General features: G+C 49.7%; 1 protein-coding gene across 1 annotated transcript; it reads left to right on the top strand.

Moving 5' to 3' along the window:
- Nucleotides 1-1,163: 1,163 nt before the first annotated feature.
- Nucleotides 1,164-17,785, top strand: lrig2 (leucine-rich repeats and immunoglobulin-like domains 2). The gene is made up of 18 exons (XM_035387941.1): nucleotides 1,164-1,808; nucleotides 2,983-3,057; nucleotides 3,478-3,612; nucleotides 4,438-4,581; nucleotides 4,958-5,101; nucleotides 5,596-5,739; nucleotides 6,640-6,783; nucleotides 7,292-7,372; nucleotides 7,655-7,726; nucleotides 9,163-9,231; nucleotides 9,806-9,969; nucleotides 10,872-11,183; nucleotides 12,429-12,710; nucleotides 13,160-13,600; nucleotides 13,886-14,038; nucleotides 14,510-14,653; nucleotides 14,906-15,175; nucleotides 16,436-17,785. The coding sequence occupies exons 1-18, from the start codon at nucleotides 1,627-1,629 to the stop codon at nucleotides 16,666-16,668; spliced, it is 3,189 nt and encodes a 1,062-aa protein (XP_035243832.1). The 5' UTR covers nucleotides 1,164-1,626; the 3' UTR covers nucleotides 16,669-17,785.
- The last annotated feature ends 1,891 nt before the right edge of the window (nucleotides 17,786-19,676 follow it).

The raw sequence follows: 19,676 nt of genomic DNA, 5'->3' as shown, positions 1-19,676 counted from the left end.
ATGTAATGCTTATTTTGGCAGGAGTGTACAAGTCAAAAGGTGAAGCAACAGCAAGCCTTTGGAATGCTGACACTGGTAGGGCAATTTTTCCAGCCACAATGTCTCTGGAGACATTTCATGTTTTCTCCCACATTATACGCTTTGATGACAGGGAAACAAGGCAGGGTCGACATGAGCGTGACGCACTTGCACCTATCTCGTCTGAATGAAGAATTGATACCAACGGGTACCTAGTTGAGCTGTTATGTTCATTTTTTATCAAAACTCGGTTCTGGTGATTAATTTATTTTTTATTGGTGTTTCTTCATTATTGAATAACTGTCATATGTTACTTATTGATGTTCTGAAGTGTTTTCTGAACCTAAACATTTGAAATGTTTGACATTTTTCATATTTTTTCCTGGGGTCAAATTGACCCCGAACATAAAATGTTACTGTGCTTGATAATAAAAGGTGTATTTCTTTCCAAATGTTATTTTTCTTTTTTAATGAGCACTTAATACCAACATAAAGCCCTGCAAACACCAAAACATACTTTGTTTTCCATTTTAGGTCAATGAATGAGATTGTACAGTTATTTGCATATTTCGCAATAGTCATATAAAATCAATACTTGATGTATAAGGGGAGGATGGGGGGAGTCATGTTTTATTTACTGGGCTATTAAGATGGTCAGTAGGAAGGCCTAAAGTAGCTGAGAGAGAAACTTCGGTAACACTTTCAGTTACAATTATTTTCTGCAGGTTTATATTGCTGGGGTCAAATTGACCCCAAACATAAAAGTTGTTAGTTAATTTGAAAATAATAGGGGGGTTAAAAATCGCTCCATAGGGGGGCGCGATAGTGCCAGTGCTTGGACCCCTCCCAACCCTTGGAATCCTTTAATTTTGAATTTGAATTTGAATTTAAACAGAAGGGTCCCGTGTGAAGACCAGTGATAACCACACAGTAGTAGACATCCTGTATGCTTATGTCGGGAGTGAAAGGCAACACGGGAAGCTTGAACTTTGACTGATTACTTTCTACACAAATCCAAAGCAAGCACCGTTTTAACAGGGATCATAAACTCCCCGTCACTCCGTCATGACCAATAGGTGTGCGTGTACGTTTTGATCGATACAACAACTGACGAATGATAGAACAGTAAACACGTTCCAAGAGGCGGTGCTTTTCTCAGGGTATCCCGTGCCACCGAAGCAAGGCGCTTTTGTTTTTCCTGCGAAAAAATGTCGGAAAAGACCAAACCAAAACAAAAAATACACTCCAACAAGCGCTTCCAGTTTCTTCACAGCAAGATATCTGTATATTGATAGTCCTCCTGGATATTTTTTAGACACGATTTGCACCCCGATGGTGTTTTTTAATTGTTAGATTGCTCGATAGTTCTTGGGAGCAGCCGAGATTGTAAGGCGGAACAGGATTTTATGGGAAAGGGTGAACTTGTGAGGATGTTACTTTGGCAATGGAAGAACGAATACGGATTGGAAATGACGCCGATATTTTCTATAATTAGCTCTAATCTGGGACCTTAACTGGTCATAGCCATATTTGCAAGGTGAAAACGGGTGTTGCTGGAAACGTATCTTCCAGAATTGCTCCAAAGTGTTGACAGGGTTGGAATTGAAAATGGCGGCCGGGCGGCCCACCCCCCCGGCGTTGCTCCTGCTGGTCCTGAGCGTCGTAGGTCTGGACTCCTGCCCGACTCCGTGCTCCTGTCCCGGCCCCACCAACAAAGCTCACCTGCTGGACTGCAGCCGGAAAAGGTTGTCGGCAGTCCCGGGGAACCCGCCTGCGTGGATCACCCAGCTGTAAGCGACTGTGGCGAAGCCCACGGCTAGCTCTAACTGTGCTAACGTTAGCTTAGCGTTTAGAGCGTTATTAAATCTGGTACATTAGTTAGTCTACGTTTCTTTTGGGTTGTGATCACCCTTGATGCCCAGTCAGTCTACGATACATAATGTTACTCATAGTAACTTTAGATTTTGAAATTAATTTAATAATTTTCTATATGGTTGTGGTGTAATGTTAGTGGTCTTGGTAACGTTTAATTTGTTTTAGCTTAAGCGCAATCATTAATTTAGACAACCGTTAATCACGTTACCGGAATGTGGAATTAAGTAACTGTACGTTAGCTAGGCTATCTGGTGCAGTTTAGCGAAGTGTCGCAGAGGCTTATGAACAGTATTTAGACCCTAGTCGAGACTATTAGCCAACGTTAGCCTATTATATAGCCAGGCTATTACTTATGTTACTAGTCTAGCTACTTTCGCTAGCGAGTAACATCACGGTTCTTTTGCAGCCGAGCCAATGTTGATGTGCACAAGTGGTGATGTGCACAAGTGGCTATCAGGCTAGCTAACGTTTGCTACCAAGTTGTTACACAATCGTGACCGCCACAACTTGGAAATGTTACGAAGTTAAATCAAATATTATACTAAACAGTGAGCTCAACGATTTGCTCGTTATTGCTACAGTTTAAGTTAGATCATTTATTTAAATACAAACTAGAGAGCTCACCTTAGTGTGGCATTGCGGTTTGAGCTGCCACAAGCATAACTACAGGGAAATTATGTCTTGTTAATTGAATGTAATCTAAGGTGAATTTTTGGTTCGGTACTTTCACCCTTCAAGCTTTGTCAATCTGCCCACGACTTCTCAAAGAGCACCAAGTGCTCGCGCTCAGTATTTTTAATCTGGTGTAAAACCGGTTTACCTGTCCTTTGATAACACCACCAATGAAGTAGTCATTCTGATTCTGATCCAGGATAAGAAATTGTGGGCAAATTATGTAATCCTGCATCTATATGATATGGAGAAAGTGGTTTCCATAGCAGCCACAGACTCACGGGTGCGTTGGGAGCTGACCTGTGCATTGCTAATGGTGCTAAAAGCGGATGATAGGGCTCGTACTTTCTGCACTGTAGAGGGATTTTTGTTCAGGTTTTAAGAACCACTAATTTTGAAACGTTTCTCTCTCTTCAGAAATATGAATAACAATGAATTCACCTCGATTCCATTCCTGGGAGATGTGACTTATAACATCACCACTCTGTCACTGTAAGTTGTCCATCTTTTTTAGTGCTGTACACATGGTTGGTGCTTAGTTGTGTTGCGTTGCTGATTTCTGTCTTATTGTACCTCCTGTTTGATGCATTACATTATAAAATGCCCTGTAGCTGAAAAAAAGGCAATTATTTCTTTTAAATGCATTTGTATTCTACATAATATTTGCCATAAATTTACACAATACTGTGTCACTGTCAAAAAGGTTTGTACAATGCTTGAACTTAAGGAAATGGAAAGCTTATTTTCTGAATTAACCGTGATTGGCCCATTCATGCTTATTTCATTTGTAACATCTGAAATGAGTTTAGCCCTCCCCTCTATGTGCTGTGTAATCCTGTGTTTCCCTTGCACTGCGTGGAGCCTGAAACCAGACCAGGCTGGGATTGAGCTGCATTATTCTGCCCTTTCCAGAGTCCACAACCGCATTTCAGAACTGGTGACCCAGCAGCTGCAGTCCTATGTCTCACTGGAGTCGCTAGATCTCAGCTCCAACTCCATCTCTGAGCTGAAGGCTGGGGCCTTTCCTCCCATGCAGCTTAAGTACCTGTAAGCTGTGTGTGTGTCTGTGCGTCTGTACGTCTGTGCGTCTGTGTTTGTGCATCAGTGTCTGCGTATGTACGTCTGTGTGTCTCTGTGTCTGTGTGTCTGTGTCTTTGTGTCCGTGCGTCTGTGTCTATGTGTCTGTGGCCGTGTGTTCGTGTGTCTGTGCGCCTGTCTACGTCTGTATGTCTGTGCGTCTGTGCATCCGTGCATCCGTGTATCCGTGCGTCTGTGAGTCTGTGCGTCTGTGCATCCGTGCGTCTGTGTGTCTGTGCATCCATGCGTCTGTGTGTCTGTGCATCTGTCCATCCGTGCGTCTGTGTGTCTGTGCGTCTGCATCCGTGCGTCTGTGTGTCTGTGCATCCGTGCGTCTGTGTGTCTGTGCATCCGTGTGTCTGTGCGTCTGTACGCCTGTCTACGTCCATACGTCTGTGCATCTGTGTGTCTGTGTGCCTGTGCAGCGTCTTTGCCAGCAGCAGTGATGGGGGGGGGAGCTGGCATGCATTAGCAGCTCCTCTCTGTGCTGAAACAGCTGTTTGGTTTCACTCCTCCTTTTGCAGGGTTGATAAAAGCTCACCCACATGTTCCCTTCTCCCATAATGCACTGAGGCTGCCCCAGGCCCCACTTCCCTTCTCCCATAATGCACCGAGGCTACCCCAGGCCCCACTTCCTTTTTACCATAATGCATTATACACTATACACACCTGTAAACATGTGTACACACATTTACAATCTATACACACACCTGCACATTTTCATTAGATCTGCTGAGCTGCAGCAGTTGTTTGCTGGTTTGTCTGACTTCTCCCTGTCCTTTGTCCTTCTCCCAGGAATTTAAGCAATAATAAGATCAGTAACCTGGAACCTGGCTGCCTTGACAATGTGTCCCACTCCCTGCTGGTCCTGAAGCTGAATAGAAACAGGATCTCTGCACTACCCCAGAAAGGCTTCAGGCTCTCTCAGTTGCACTTCCTGTGAGTACAGGAACTCATTCTGCCCTCTTAGCTGCACTTCCTGTGAGTACAGGAACTCATTCTGCTCTCTCAGGTGCACTTGCTGTGAGTACAGGAACTCAGTTTGCTCTTTCAACTGCACTTTCTTTATGTAGAGGAACTCATTCTGATCACCCAGCTGCACTTCCTGTGAATACAGGAACTCATTATTCCACAAGATCACAATACTGAGCCCTCTGTATTCTAACACAGGTTGTGTACTTCTTCAAGCTGTCGTTGATCTCTAGTCACCGTAAATGGACATAAGTAATAGCGTTACCTTATAATTGATACCAAGCTGGATAATGAGTTACTTTCAGCAGTGCTCAGGCCTTTTGTTTCTGTTCATGTACTTTAGGGAGCTGAAGCGGAACAGGATAAAGACCGTGGAGAGTTTGACCTTCAAAGGGCTGGACTCGCTGAAGTCGCTGAAGATGCAGAGGAACGGCATCACCAAGCTGATGGACGGGGCCTTCTTCGGCCTCGGTGGCATGGAGGAGCTGTGAGTGTAGGGTTCAGACTGGGGTTCAGACTGGGGTTCACCCAGGGGTTCAGACTGGGGTTCAGCCTGGGGGTTCAGCCTGGGGGTTCAGCCTGGGGTTCAGACTGGGGTTCAGACTGGGGTTCACCCAGGGGTTCAGACTGTGGTTCAGCCTGGGGTTCAGCCTGGGGTTCAGCCTGGAGGTTCAGCCTGGGGTTCAGCCTGGGGTTCAGACTGGGGTTCAGCCTGAGGTTCAGCCAGGGGTTTAGCCCCCTGTGTTGTTTTGGGGTGACGCTCTCCTGTGTGTTTTGGGGTGACGTGCTCCTGTGTGTTTTGGGGTGACGTGCTCCTGTGTGTTTTGGGGTGACGTGTTCCTGTGTTTTGGGGTGACGGTCTCCTGTGTGTTTTGGGGTGACGCTCTCCTGTGTGTTTTGGGGTGACGTGCTCCTGTGTGTTTTGGGGTGACGTGCTCCTGTGTGTTTTGGGGTGACGTGTTCCTGTGTTTTGGGGTGCAGGGAGCTGGAGCACAATAACCTGACGGAGGTGACGAAGGGCTGGCTGTACGGCCTGCGGGGCCTACGCTCGCTCCGCCTGGCGCACAACGCGATCAGCAGCATCCGCCCGGACGCCTGGGAGTTCTGCCAGCGCCTGGAGGACCTGTGAGTAACACGCACACACTCACACACACTCACACACACACACACACACACACACACACTCACACACACTCACACACATTCACACACATTCACACTCACACACACACTCACACTCACACACTCACACACACTCACACACACACACACACACACTCACACACTCACACACACACACTCACACTCACACACATTCACACTCACACACACACACACACACGCACACTCACACACACTCACACACACTCACACACATTCACACTCACACACACACACACACACACACACGCACACTCACACACACTCACACTCACACACTCACACACACTCACACACACACACACACACACACACACACACTCACACACTCACACACACGCACACACACTCACACACATTCACACTCACACACACACACACACACACACACGCACACTCACACACACTCACACTCACACACTCACACACACTCACACACACTCACACACTCACACACTCACACACACTCACACACACTCACACACTCTCACACACTCACACACACTCTCACACACACACACTCACACACATTCACACACACACACACACTCACACACACACACACACACTCACGCACACACTCACACGCACACACTCACACACACTCACACACACTCACACTCAATCTCTCACACACACACTCACACTCACACACATTCACACTCACACACTCACACACACACACACACTCACACTCACACTCACACACTCACACACTCACACACACACTCACACACATTCACACTCACACACTCACACACACACTCACACACATTCACACTCACACACACACACACACTCACACACACACACACACACACTCACACACACACACACTAATGCATGCAAATTCCTCTTCTGCAGTGATCTGTCTCAGAACCAGCTGAGTCGGTTGGAGGAGAAGGCCTTTGCTGGGCTGGGCCTGCTGGAGAAGCTCAACCTGGGGGAGAACGCCATCAGTCACCTGGGGGAGGGAGTGTTCAGCACGCTGGCCAACCTGCGCACGCTGTAAGAGCCCCCCCACCCCTGTCCTCACCCCAACCCTAACCCCAACCCCCACCTCCACCACCAACCCCACCCCTAACCTCCAACCCTAACCCAAACCTCACCCCCAACCCCAACTCTAACCCTAACCCCACCATCACCTCGAACCCCACCCGTAACCCTAACCCCCAACCCTAACCCAAACCTCACCCCCAACCCCAACTCTAACCCTAACCCCACCCCTAACCCCCAACCCTAACCCCAACCCCCACCTCCACCACCAACCCTAACCCCAACCCCCACCACCAAACCCACCCCCACCCCTAACCCTAACCCCAACCCCAACCCCAACCCTAACCGCAACCCCACCATCACCCCCTACCCCACCCCTAACCCCTGACTCCACCTCCAACCCCCACCCCAACCCTCGGGCTCTAGGGGCCTGGTTGGGTTGGGTTGGGTGGGGGGTGTTGTGTTTGTGATTAATTGCTCTGCCTTGGCTCTTATTTTGGTGATTTTGTGGACGTTGCAGAGATATACGAAATAATGAGATCTCCTGGGCTATTGAAGACTCCATCGGGGTGTTTGATGGAATGAAGAAGCTGAACACACTGTAAGAACATACCCTCCGACCCCCCCTTCCTACCCATCCACACCCTACCCTGGTATGCACTCAAACCCAGCCCCCATATACTCAAACCCCACCCCCATGCACTCAAACCCCGCCCCCATGTACTGAAACCCCACCCCCATGTACTCAAACCCCGCCCTCATGCACTCAAACCCCGCCCTCATGCACTCAAACCCCGCCCCCATGTACTCAAACCCTGCAGGCCCAGCTCTCTGAGTAAATGGGGGGCCCTGGGGGTGTCTGACGCTGCTGTGCTTATTTCAGGGTTCTGCAGAGAAACGGTATCAAATCCATCACCAGGAAGGCCTTCGATGGGCTGGAGGCCCTGGAGCACCTGTGAGTTTGCTCAGGGGGCGGGGGGGTTTTAGGAGGGTCCTTTTTTTCAGCCTCCATCATTTCACACACAGTTTCCATTCTGGTACCCAGTAAAACACCTATTTTTGTTTTGTGTGACCCATGGCTGCATTTTGAGCTTTCAGCGACAGGCATCATCTTTAACAAGATCAGGTTAAAACCTAGTGTATGGCTGGACCTAACACACGTGATCCGGCCGACCAATGGTGTAACTTCATAACTAGGCTGACCAATGGTGTAACCAGTGGTTAGGGTTAGGGTCACTCAGTCACAGACATTCGCATTTGTAGGGCTGGCCCCGCTGTTGCGGTCCAGCCAAAAAATAAAAATTAAGAATGGCACCGCTTGAACATACAGTAGCACTATTGCAGTCTTTTTTGTGGGATTTTTTAGGGATGTAATTGTATGCTATTTGCGTTAATTAGCTTACAGTTCCTGTAAAATGTTGTGTTGGTTGTGGAAACATTGTTCTGACTTGCTGATGTCAACCATAATATGGAGGCAATATGCTTTGGCTGCAGTTTCGTTGTGGTTTGACAGTCACATGAGCAGAAATGGCTTTATGCTGCCATGTTTGTTACTGTAGCTCAGTTTGTAGGCTGTATTGTTAATCATGGTGGCAGAAAGCATTTAACATTTAATATGGCCAGACAAACATGAGTTATTCATTTTATCCTTTGAGTGAGCATGTGTGCTGTGATTGTGGGCGTTATTGAAAAGATGTTTTCAAATCTGATTGGCTGGAGTAGACTTGGTGAGTAAAACCCATTTGTGTAAAAAATTTGTGTCTTGCTGTCAAAAACCTATAAAAGAATGCAAACAACTGCACATGTTCCAGACGATGCTGGAACTGTACTTCCCTCTAGGGTTTTCAACACACTTGTTCCTGGTTGTGATTATACACTTTGTTGTACGTCGCTCTGGATAAGAGCGCCTGCCAAATGCCTGTAATGTAATGTAATGATGCGTGAACGCGTATGGAGTCATTGTCAAATGGCTGCCCATACACTAGTCTTTACGGAAAAAATAATGTGTGTCAATAAATTAAAATGTATGACTACATTTGCCTGTTCGAGAGAGATTTGTTTGTGAAAACGTGTGAATCAGTTCATATTATTTCGAAACCAAGTACATTTGTATGTTTGGGAGAGATTTCTTTGAGAGTGCAAAAACTTATGTATGAACCAGCTATTTTTATTTATGAATCAATTACATGTATTTTTTCAGGAGAGATTTGAGAGTGAAAACATATTTGTTAAAAAATTCATATTATTTAATGATTTATGAGACTGTAATGATCTCATACATCACAGGAAACAGGAAGTGTGTAAGTGTAGCTCTGGTGCGCATGGTTCGGGTTAGACGTTTCAGCATGGTTTATGTTAACTCATTCTGTGCTTTCCGCCCGTCTCTGACAGGGACTTGAGTAAGAATGGGATCATGTCCGTGCACCCCGAGGCTTTCTCCCACATGAAGCTGAAGACCCTGTGAGTCCTGAGCGCCCGGGGATACGGAGACATCCCATAATCCTCACATGCATAGTAAAGATTAAATCTGGGGTGAAGCCAGTATATAGCAGCAGTAGTGCAGATTCTTTATTATGAGATTACTTCAGGGCTCTACAGTGCTCCCATTTTAGGAGCATTTGCTCCTGAAAATTTGTGTGCTAACTGGAAAAATAATTAGGAGCGCAAGTACTAATTGGAATGAAATTGTGGGCTGAATGTTTAAACTTTTCAAAAGAATTGTAGTGTAGAGCCCTGTTTCTTGGGCTATTGGCAGCATTACGGACTAAAACGGCATCAGCAGAAATCAAGAAATCAAGCAGTTACTGTACAGATAAAGTTTGCTGATTTGTGTTTCTGTTCAAATGAACTTGCTTTTGCATGTGAATGTTTTTACCTACATGTTCGTTTCGCATTTATTTTTGTTTTTGTCTGAGCAAACCTTGGCAGTCCCTGGTCTCTGTTGTTGAGGAGCATGTGCATGCAGTGCGTTTTGTGGTCTGCACTGGGAGCTGAGATGGGGCAGTAATTAAAGGCTGAGTTGTGTGTTCCTCAGGCTGCTGAACTCCAGCAGTCTGCTGTGTGACTGCCAGCTGCAGTGGATGGGCGGATGGCTGACCGCCAGCGGCTTCCAGCACTCGGTCGCGGCCGTCTGTGCCCACCCGGCCAGCCTGCTGGGCCGCCCCGTCCTGTCTGTGAGCCCGGACCTGTTCGTCTGTGGTGAGTGATCGGCCCTGCCTGGTCTACTGTCCCTTACCGTTGTGAATGCCGCTGGAACACTGCTTCATTAATAGTGTATAGGTGCTTTCTCTGGAGTTTATGTGGAATTGTCTGTTGTGGTGATCTTGGGTGTTATCATCACATTGGATAAGGGGGCATCCAACAACACTAATAACCTAAAATTCAAATTAGTACAGGCAAGGTAATACTTTATATTATTTAAAAGGTGAACATGTAAACAAGGCTGACGATGATAATGATGCCGCATCGATGGTTTTGTGAAGTTACTGCAGGCCCAGAGTGGGGTAGGGGTGTAATTACCAGAACAGTGGATCTTCAGAAACGGTGTCTGTTTCTGGTTCAAGTGTCATTTGGACGTATCAATCCCTTATCGGATACAAGGCTATCACATATGTACTTCGGAACACTGTTTTGTGCGTATGTATGTACAAGTCACTGGTTCATTGGTCAAATTGGTAGCCTCGTTTGTAGCTTTCTTAGCTATAGAGCATATAGCTAACGAGGCTCTGTAGCTGGCTTTAGGATCTGGCAAGCTATTGGCTAGCTGCCTTTATAGCTAGCTAGCTGCGAACTTACTAGAAAAGTAAGCCACATTAAATTTGATTCAGTTCGTTTAGTAGCACAGAGCTGTGCTTAGTAGCCTTGCTCTAGCTTTATTTCATGCAAAGTTAGCTAGACAGCATGCTAATAACAGGTAATAATGTCCAATGCAGTTCCTACGTGAATAGGCGCATAGTTACGCATGCTTAGCCTTATATCCAATAAATCGATACGTTCAAATAGCACTTGAACAAACTGAGGCCGCTTCTGCAGATCCACCGCTCTGGTAATGATGCGGGCATCCGTGCACACACTCACCCTTGCCCCCCCCCCCCCCCCAGATGACTTTCCAAAGCCCCGGATCGCGGAGCACCCGGAGACGATGGTGGCGCTGAGGGGGACCAACGTGACCCTGAGTTGCCGGGCGACGAGCAGCAGCGACTCCTCCATGAGCACGGCCTGGCGCAAGGACGGGGAGCTGCTCTACGATGCCCAGGTGCAGAACTTCGCCCGCTACCAGCAGGGGGAGCTGGTGTACACCACCGTACTGCACCTGCTCAACGTCAACTTCACCGATGAAGGCCGCTACCAGTGCGTGGTCACCAATCACTTCGGCTCCAACTACTCCAGTTGGGCCAAGCTCACTGTCAACGGTACGTACCCACGCCAGCTTCTGTACCAACGCTACTTTCTGCACCAGCGCCAACTTCTGTACCAACGCTAGCTTCTGTACCCACGCTAGCTTCTGTACCAATGCTACCTTCTGTACCCACGCCAGCTTCTGTACCAATGCTACCTTCTGTACCCACACTAGCTTCTGTACCCACGCTAGCTTCTGTACCAACACTAGCTTCTGTACCCACACCAGCTTCTGTACCAATGCTAGCTTCTGTACCCACACTAGCTTCTGTACCAACGCTACTTTCTGCACCAGCGCTAGCTTCTGTACCCACGCTAGCTTCTGTACCAACACTAGCTTCTGTACCCACACCAGCTTCTGTACCAATGCTAGCTTCTGTACCCACACTAGCTTCTGTACCAACGCTAGCTTCTGTACCAACACCAGCTTCTGTACCAACGCTAGCTTCTGTACCCACGCCAGCTTCTGTACCAACGCTAGCTTCTGTACCCATGCTAGCTTCTGTACCAACGCTACTTTCTGCACCAGCGCTAGCTTCTGTACCCACGCTAGCTTCTGTACCAGCGCTAGCTTCTGTAACCACACCAGCTTCTGTACCAATGCCAGCTTCTGTACCCACGCTAGCTTCTGTACCAACACTAGCTTCTGTACCCACACCAGCTTTTGTACCAACACTACCTTCTGTACCCACGCTAGCTTCTGTACCAATGCTACCTTCTGTACCCACGCCAGCTTCTGTACCCACGCTAGCTTCTTTACCAACGCTAGCTTCTGTACCCACACCAGCTTCTGTACTAATGCTAGCTTCTGTACCCACGCTAGCTTCTGTACCCACACCAGCTTCTGTACCAATGCTACCTTCTGTACCCACGCCAGCTTCTGTACCAACGCTAGCTTCTGTACCCATGCTAGCCTCTGTACCAACGCCTGCTTCTGTACCCACGCTAGCCTCTGTACCAACGTTAGCTTCTGTACCCACGCCAGCTTCTGTACATGAGTTTATATGAGCACACACAATAACACATGCACACGCACACACCTACGCATGCACGCACGCACACACACACATTCACACACATGCGCGCACGCACACTCACACGCTCATGCACACACGCACACGCACGCACGCGAACGCGCACTCACACACACACTCAGACACACACAGATATTCACACACTCTCACACACACACACACACGGTGGATACTCATTTGAGCATGCTCTGTCTGTGCCTTACCTGAGACGTACCTGTTCTCCAGAGCTGCCGTCCTTCCTGAAGACGCCGATGGACCTGACCATCCGCACAGGCACCATGGCGCGGCTGGAGTGTGCGGCTGAGGGCCATCCTGCGCCCCAGATCGCCTGGCAGAAGGACGGGGGCACAGACTTCCCCGCTGCCCGCGAGCGCCGCATGCACGTCATGCCCGATGATGACATCTTCTTCATCGCCAACGTGAAGACCGAGGACATGGGCGTGTACAGCTGCACTGCCCAGAACGCGGCCGGCAGCCTCTCGGCTAACGCCACACTCACTGTGCTGGGTGAGCCTTTATGCTAACGCTACACTCACTGTGCTGGGTGAGCCTTTATGCTAACGCTACACTCACTGTGCTGGGTGAGCCTTTATGCTAACGCTACACTCACTGTGCTGGGTGAGCCTTTATGCTAATGCCACACTCACTGTGCTGGGTGAGCCTTTATGCTAACGCTACACTCACTGTGCTGGGTGAGCCTTTATGCTAATGCTACACTCACTGTACTGGGTGAGCCTTTATGCTAATGCTACACTCACTGTACTGGGTGAGCCTTTATGCTAATGCTACACTCACTGTGCTGGGTGAGACTTTATGCTAATGCTACACTCACTGTGCTGGGTGAGACTTTATGTGCGTGTATGTGTGTGTTTGTAAAATGCATGGTGGCTCAGTGCTGCAGTAGTGCTGTATATAACACGCTGTATAAGCTTCCCTCTTTAACCGGTTTCTTGCAGAAACGCCGTCCTTCCTGCGCCCCCTGGAGGACCGCACAGTGGCGCGCGGCGAGACGGCGGTCCTGCAGTGCATCGCGGGCGGAAGCCCCGCCCCCCGCCTCAACTGGACCAAGGACGACGGGCCGCTGGTCCTGACCGAGCGCCACTTCTTTGCCGCCGCCAACCAGCTGCTGATCATCGTGGACGCGGGTCCCGCCGACGTGGGCAAGTACACCTGCAGCATGTCCAACACGCTGGGCACCGAGCGCGGGCACGTCTACCTCAGCCTGTCCCCCGCCCCCAACTGCGACCCGCCCGCCGCCTACACGCAGGACGGCTGGACCACCGCCGGCATCGTCATCATCGTGGTGGTGTGCTGCGTGGTGGGGACCTCGCTCGTATGGGTCATCGTCATCTACCACATGAGGAGGCGGAGTGAAGACTACAGCATCACGCACACAGGTCAGCTGGTCACCGCATCACAGGTCAGCTGATCATCGCATCACAGGTCAGCTGATCACGGAAGACTGACTCCCCCCCCCCCCCCCTCCCCCCCTCTCTCTCTCTCTCCCTCCCCCCCTCTCTCTCCCTCCCCCTCTCCCCCCTCTCTCTCTCCCTCTCTCTCTCTCTCCCTCTCTCTCCCTCTCCCTCTCCCTCTCCCCCCCCCCCCCCTCTCTCTCTCTCTCTCTCGCTCTCGCTCTCCCTCTCCCTCTCTCCCTCTCTCTCCCCCCCCCTCTCTCTCTATAGATGAGATGAACCTGCCAGCGGACATCCCCAGCTACCTCTCCTCCCAGGGCACGCTGTCTGAGCCCCAGGACGGCTTCAGCGGCTCTGAGGCGGGCAGCCACCAGCAGCTCATGCCCCCGCTGCCCAACGGCTGTGCCCACAAGGGCCCCGACGGTAAACCCTTGATATGGCCACAGTTAGGACTAATCCCAGATTGGATAATCTGATTTTAGGCACTAATCTCAGACAGGATTATCTCAGCTAGGCACTACTCACAGACTGGATAATCTGATTTAAGGCACTAATCACAAACAGGATAATCTTAAATAGGCACTAATCACAGACAGGATTATCTGGCTTTAGGCAGTAATCACAGACAGGATTATCTTATCTAGGCACTAATCGCAGACATGAGAATCTGACTTTAGGCACTAATCACAGACAGGATAATCTGACTTTAGGCACTAATCACAGACAGGATACTCTTATCTAGGCACTAAAATCACAGACATGATAATCTGATTTGAGGCACTAATGACAGACTGGATCATTTCAGCTAGGCACTAATGACAGACAGGATAATCTGAGCTAGGACTAATCGAGCCCCAGCTGAGCGTGTGATGCTCTGGGTGTTGTGTGTTGCAGGTGTGTGCTACGGGGACACGGCGGGTGGTGAGGCAGATTCGGAGGGGAGTGGGGTTCTGCAGGCCCGTGTGGGGTCCCTGTTCCCCCGGCACAGCAGCTTGCACCCTGCAGACCCTCGGGACGGGCTGTCCGGGCCCCCCGCGGGTGAGAAACCCTAACCCTGAACCCGAACCCCACAATTCTGGGGCACTTACACTGGTGCTAGCAGAACACACAGCTGATTGGAGGGGAATAAGCCCCGCCTCCTTTAGAACTCCCTGTGTAATCTGCAGTGTTATTTCATGGAAATTCAGAGTGTATTTAAAAAGGCTGTAAAGTGGCCTACCTGCAGGTCAGTAACAAGATCTCTTAGGTGTCAGTAGGTGTGACGTGGCTTGCTATGCTTCTGTCAATCAGGTGGTGCCGGCTCGTTGGTGATCTGTTCAGATTGCTATGACAACGCTAACATCTACTCGCGCACGCGGGAGTACTGTCCGTACGCCTACCTGGCGGAAGACGACGCGCTGGAAAAAGGTGCGGCTGGCGAGGGGGCCCTGGGGCCGGAGCCAACGCGGGACGGCCTCCTCCACAGCCAGGACCCCCCCGCCATCTTCCGCAGCCAGGACCCCCCCGCCATCTTCCACAGCCAGGACCCCCCCGCCATGTTCTGCTCCAGCGGCCACGGCGGTAAGGCTTCCCCCTCACCCACACCCTCACCCACACCCACACCCTTACCTACACTCCAACCCTCACCCACACCCCAACCCTCACCCACACCCACACCCTCACCCCAACCCTCACCCACACCCTCACCCCAACCCTCACCCACATCCCAACCCTCACCCCAACCCTCACCCACACCCTCACCCACACCCCAACCCTCACCCTCACCCACACCCCAACCCTCACCCACCCCCTCACCCCCCTCACCCACACCCCAACCCTCACCCACACCCTCACCCCAACCCACTCCCTCACCCACACCCACACCCTTACCTACACTCCAACCCTCACCCACACCCAAACCCACTCCCTCAACCACACCCACACCCTTACCCACACCCCAACCCTCACCCACACCCCAACCCTCACCCACACCCTCACCCCAACCCTCACCCACACCCACACCCCAACCCTCACCCACACCCTCACCCCAACCCTCACCCAAACCCACTCCCTCACCCACACCCACACCCTTACCCACACCCCAACCCTCACCCACACCCACACCCCAACCCTCACCCACACCCACACCCTTACCCACACCCCAACCCTCACCCACACCCAAACCCACTCCCTCACCCACACCCACACCCTTACCCACACCCCAACCCTCACCCACACCCAAACCCACTCCCTCACCCACACCCACACCCTTACCTACACTCCAACCCTCACCCATACCCACATCCCAACCCACACCCACACACAAACCCTCACCCACACCCCAACCCTCGCCCACATCCCAACCCTCACCCAAACCCTCACCCACACCTCAACCCTCACCCTCCTCATCCTAACCCTAACTGAACTATAATTTGAGCCCTAAAACCTAATTAAAGCCATAAATACCATTGAAAACATCTGATTATTCATTTAAAATTGATGAAAAACCAAGTAAATATCATAAATTCAATAATACAAATGCAAAATAATATGTTTGAGGTCATAAAAAAAATGTTTTCCCTGAAAAAATATGCATAAATTCATATATGGTCATAGGTACCCATGCTAGTGGGGAAAATATTTGGCTCATCCAAAATGAAAAACGAACCCGTCCTAACTGTAAAGGTACCAACACCCTCAGACTTACCGTTTTCCTAACCCTCGCCGAACCCTAATTTTAATGGGGGTGCAGTAATACCCCTCTCTGGGTTTGGGGGTGTAGTAATACCCCTCTCTGAGGTGGGGGTGCAGTAATACCCCTCTCTCTGTTCTTCTCTGCAGATGTCCCTCGGTCGTTTTGGGGGGACAGCCCTTCCTCTCTGGGGGGGGGACCCCAGGGACGTTCTCGGCTGGCGGTCAGCGTTCATGAGGAGCCCCGACTCGGTGGGGGGGGGCGGCGCAGCGATGCGGAGGGTGTCCCGGACAGAGAGGCCCTTCCTGGCCCCCGCACACAGGACCACTGCACTGCCTCCAACAGGACTAACCCCCCCCAGGAGCACAGGGGTCCCACATAGAGCCCCCCCTTACCACCTCCTCCTGACCTTCCCTCTGTCACTGCATCTACACACACACACTCACATACACACACACACACTCACATACCCTCTCACACACACAAACACTCACACACACACACACCCTCTCATGCTCACACACACTCAAATACGCTCTCTCACACACACACTCACATACCCTCTCACAGGCACACACACACACACACACACACAGGGACAGAGGGATGTCTTGCTATCTGCAGTTTTCTATGTTTACATTCCCCCAGTGACCTTCGTCTCCTTTTTTAAACTCTACTCTAAGCTGGAAAAACAGCGACTGGACAGGTAGTCTTCAGTCCAACACCCTGCAGCCATGCCTGGGCGGGGCAGCGGGTGGGGCAGTGGCAGGGCTGTGGGCGGGGCAGTGGCGGGGCTGTGGGCGGGGCATGGTGATGACTGTGTTTCTGGAGGAGTAGTTTCAGAGCCTTCGCACTGCAGGACTCTTCTCTGCAGCCCCACTGTTCCACGCAGGACACCTGCCTTCATCTTCATCTTCTTCCTCTGGCCTTCCACTAAAGGTACTAGGAGACAACCCGTCCCCTTCCTTTCAAAATGGGGTCTTGGAGGAGCCCCAAGCCTCAAAAGACTCTTAGGGGAGATTAAGAAAGCTCTGGACCTGTTGCTTTCATGGTACAGGGTTCGGGGGCGTGGTCTATCGCCTGTCAATCATCCGTTTCTACATCCAGTCATTGTTACCTGTTGGCCAGCTCGCCCCCTAAAGCCCGCCTCCAGCAGTGACCCTCCCACTGTGCTGGCCTCCAATCATATTCCTTTAGCGGCCTTCTAAACTGCTGGGCTTTTTTGTTGGTGTATACATGCGTGTGCGTGTGTACACGCAAAGGCATGAGTCATATTGTATTTTTTTAAAGAAAGCATATCAGGCAAGCTAAAGAAATGTTATATTGCACATTTTACAGTTGTGGTGTTGTTGACAGTTTGTTCGGAGTTGTCAAACCTGTGTGTTTGTGTATGTCTGTGTGTATATTAGCACATGGTTCTGAATCAGTGTGTGTGTGTGCGCATGTGCTTGTGTGTGCTTGTGCGTGCTTGTGCGTGCTTGTGTGTGTGTGTGCGCGCGCGCGCGTATGTGTGTGGGGGGGGTTTGTGTGTGTGCGTGTGCACTTTATGTCTGTGCTAGTGTGCGTGCGTGTGACTAGTTGGGGGTGAGGGAGGAGGGAGGGGGATTGTGGGATTGAATTGTTTGAGACGCACGCGTGATGATGTCAGTGTTCCACCCGCCTTTTCCTGGTCACTGATCCGATGCTGTGTCACGCTGGGTCTGGCTGCTCCTGTCTTCCTGTGCAGTCTGCATGGCCTCTTCCTCTTTCCTGTTTTCTTTTTTGTTTTATAGCTTCTTAACGGCATTATTATCTTGAATTTGCTGTGTGTTTTTACAGGAATGGGAGAGTGACAATTTTACATTCGAGCCAGGGATTCTTTTTCAGAGCAAAATAAGGAATAAATGGTGTATGGTGTATGAATGTGCACATATAGTTATTATTTAAGAATTGTGTGCATACATTTCCCTGCATGCCTGTAAGGTGGAAATGCTTCCCTGTTGGCTTTCTACTGCAAAGCATTAAACATTCTTTTTTAGAAAGTGATATTTCTAAAGAAATGTGCAGTTTAATTTTTTAAAAATCATTTTAATCAGTGTGGCTAAATTCATACCATGGGACTGAAGGTTTTGCAGTAGACTATTGGCTATAAAGGCTGTGCAAGTGAGTATTATTTGAACTGAACTCCTTTTAAAAATTCATTTGCCAGTTTCTTCAGGCAGCAGTTTTCCAATATTTTGCTATATTTTTACTGTGTGAATGCTGGCTAACAGGACACTTCCAAAGATAGCTGGGCACTCCATTTCCCATTGCTGAAAAATACTGTGCCTTGCTTTTGAAGCTCTCCCTCTCTCTCTCCCTCTCTCTTTTTCTCTCTCTCTCTATGTGTACCCTTTCACCTGATGCATTACTGTTTTTGTGGGAGTAGTTTTTATGGCCTGTGCTCAGTGACCTTGTTCAGGAGGTGTGTGAGTTGTTACTCTCTGCCATCTCGCCTTGGCACATGATGATTACACTCCTTTGGCCTTGTGTCTGCTTCTCTATTCCCTTTACTGTTTCAGCATTTTAACAGCGAGTTCCTGAAAAAGGCCGTTAAATGAGCAGTTTACTCCTGTGGACAGTGAGCTGAAGTGCATGCTCTGGGATCTCCCTGCTCTGGGATCTCTCTGCTCTGGGATCTCTCTGTTCTGGGATCTCCCTGCTCTGGGATCTCCCTGCTCTGGGATCTCTCTGCTCTGGGATCTCCATGTTCTGGGATCTCCCTGCTCTGGGATCTCTCTGCTCTGGGATCTCTCTGCTCTGGGATCTCCCTGTTCTGGGATCTCCATCCTCTGGGATCTCTCTGCTCTGGGATCTCTCTGCTCTGGGATCTCCCTGTTCTGGGATCTCTCTTCTCTGGGATCTCCCTGTTCTGGGATCTCTCTGCTCTGGGATCTCTCTGCCCTGGGATCTCCCTGTTCTGGGATCTCCATGCTCTGGGATCTCTCTGCTCTGGAATCTCTCTGCTCTGGAGTCTCCGTGCTCTGGCACAGCTGTGTCTCAGTAGAGCTGCCAGTTCAGGCCTTTCCGTGTCAGATATCTGATGGGTTTTTGTTTAATATGATTCTGCCACATAATGCCACTCATTGTCTCTTATACTTTGTGTTCCTCTGCCAATATTGTTTCACGTTTATACCAAAGTACCACTTCTATGCTTTGGCAATACTAAAATGCTGCTTGTTTTTGTATTGTTAAAAAAAAAAACATGCATTCCTTTTTTTGATGTCATTTTTAAATGTTGAATAATTGTACATTCTGTAAAGCATGTAAAAAAAATAATAAAGAAAACCCTGAAATGTAGCCGTCCTTAAAACAATAAACACAGACTCATACATTGTTTGTACACGATCTGAATGTTTGGCTGTTCTGGAG

This window comes from Anguilla anguilla, chromosome 13, assembly GCF_013347855.1.
Source record: "Anguilla anguilla isolate fAngAng1 chromosome 13, fAngAng1.pri, whole genome shotgun sequence".
NCBI lineage: Eukaryota > Metazoa > Chordata > Actinopteri > Anguilliformes > Anguillidae > Anguilla > Anguilla anguilla.
This window is presented reverse-complemented; position numbering and strand designations above follow the sequence as displayed.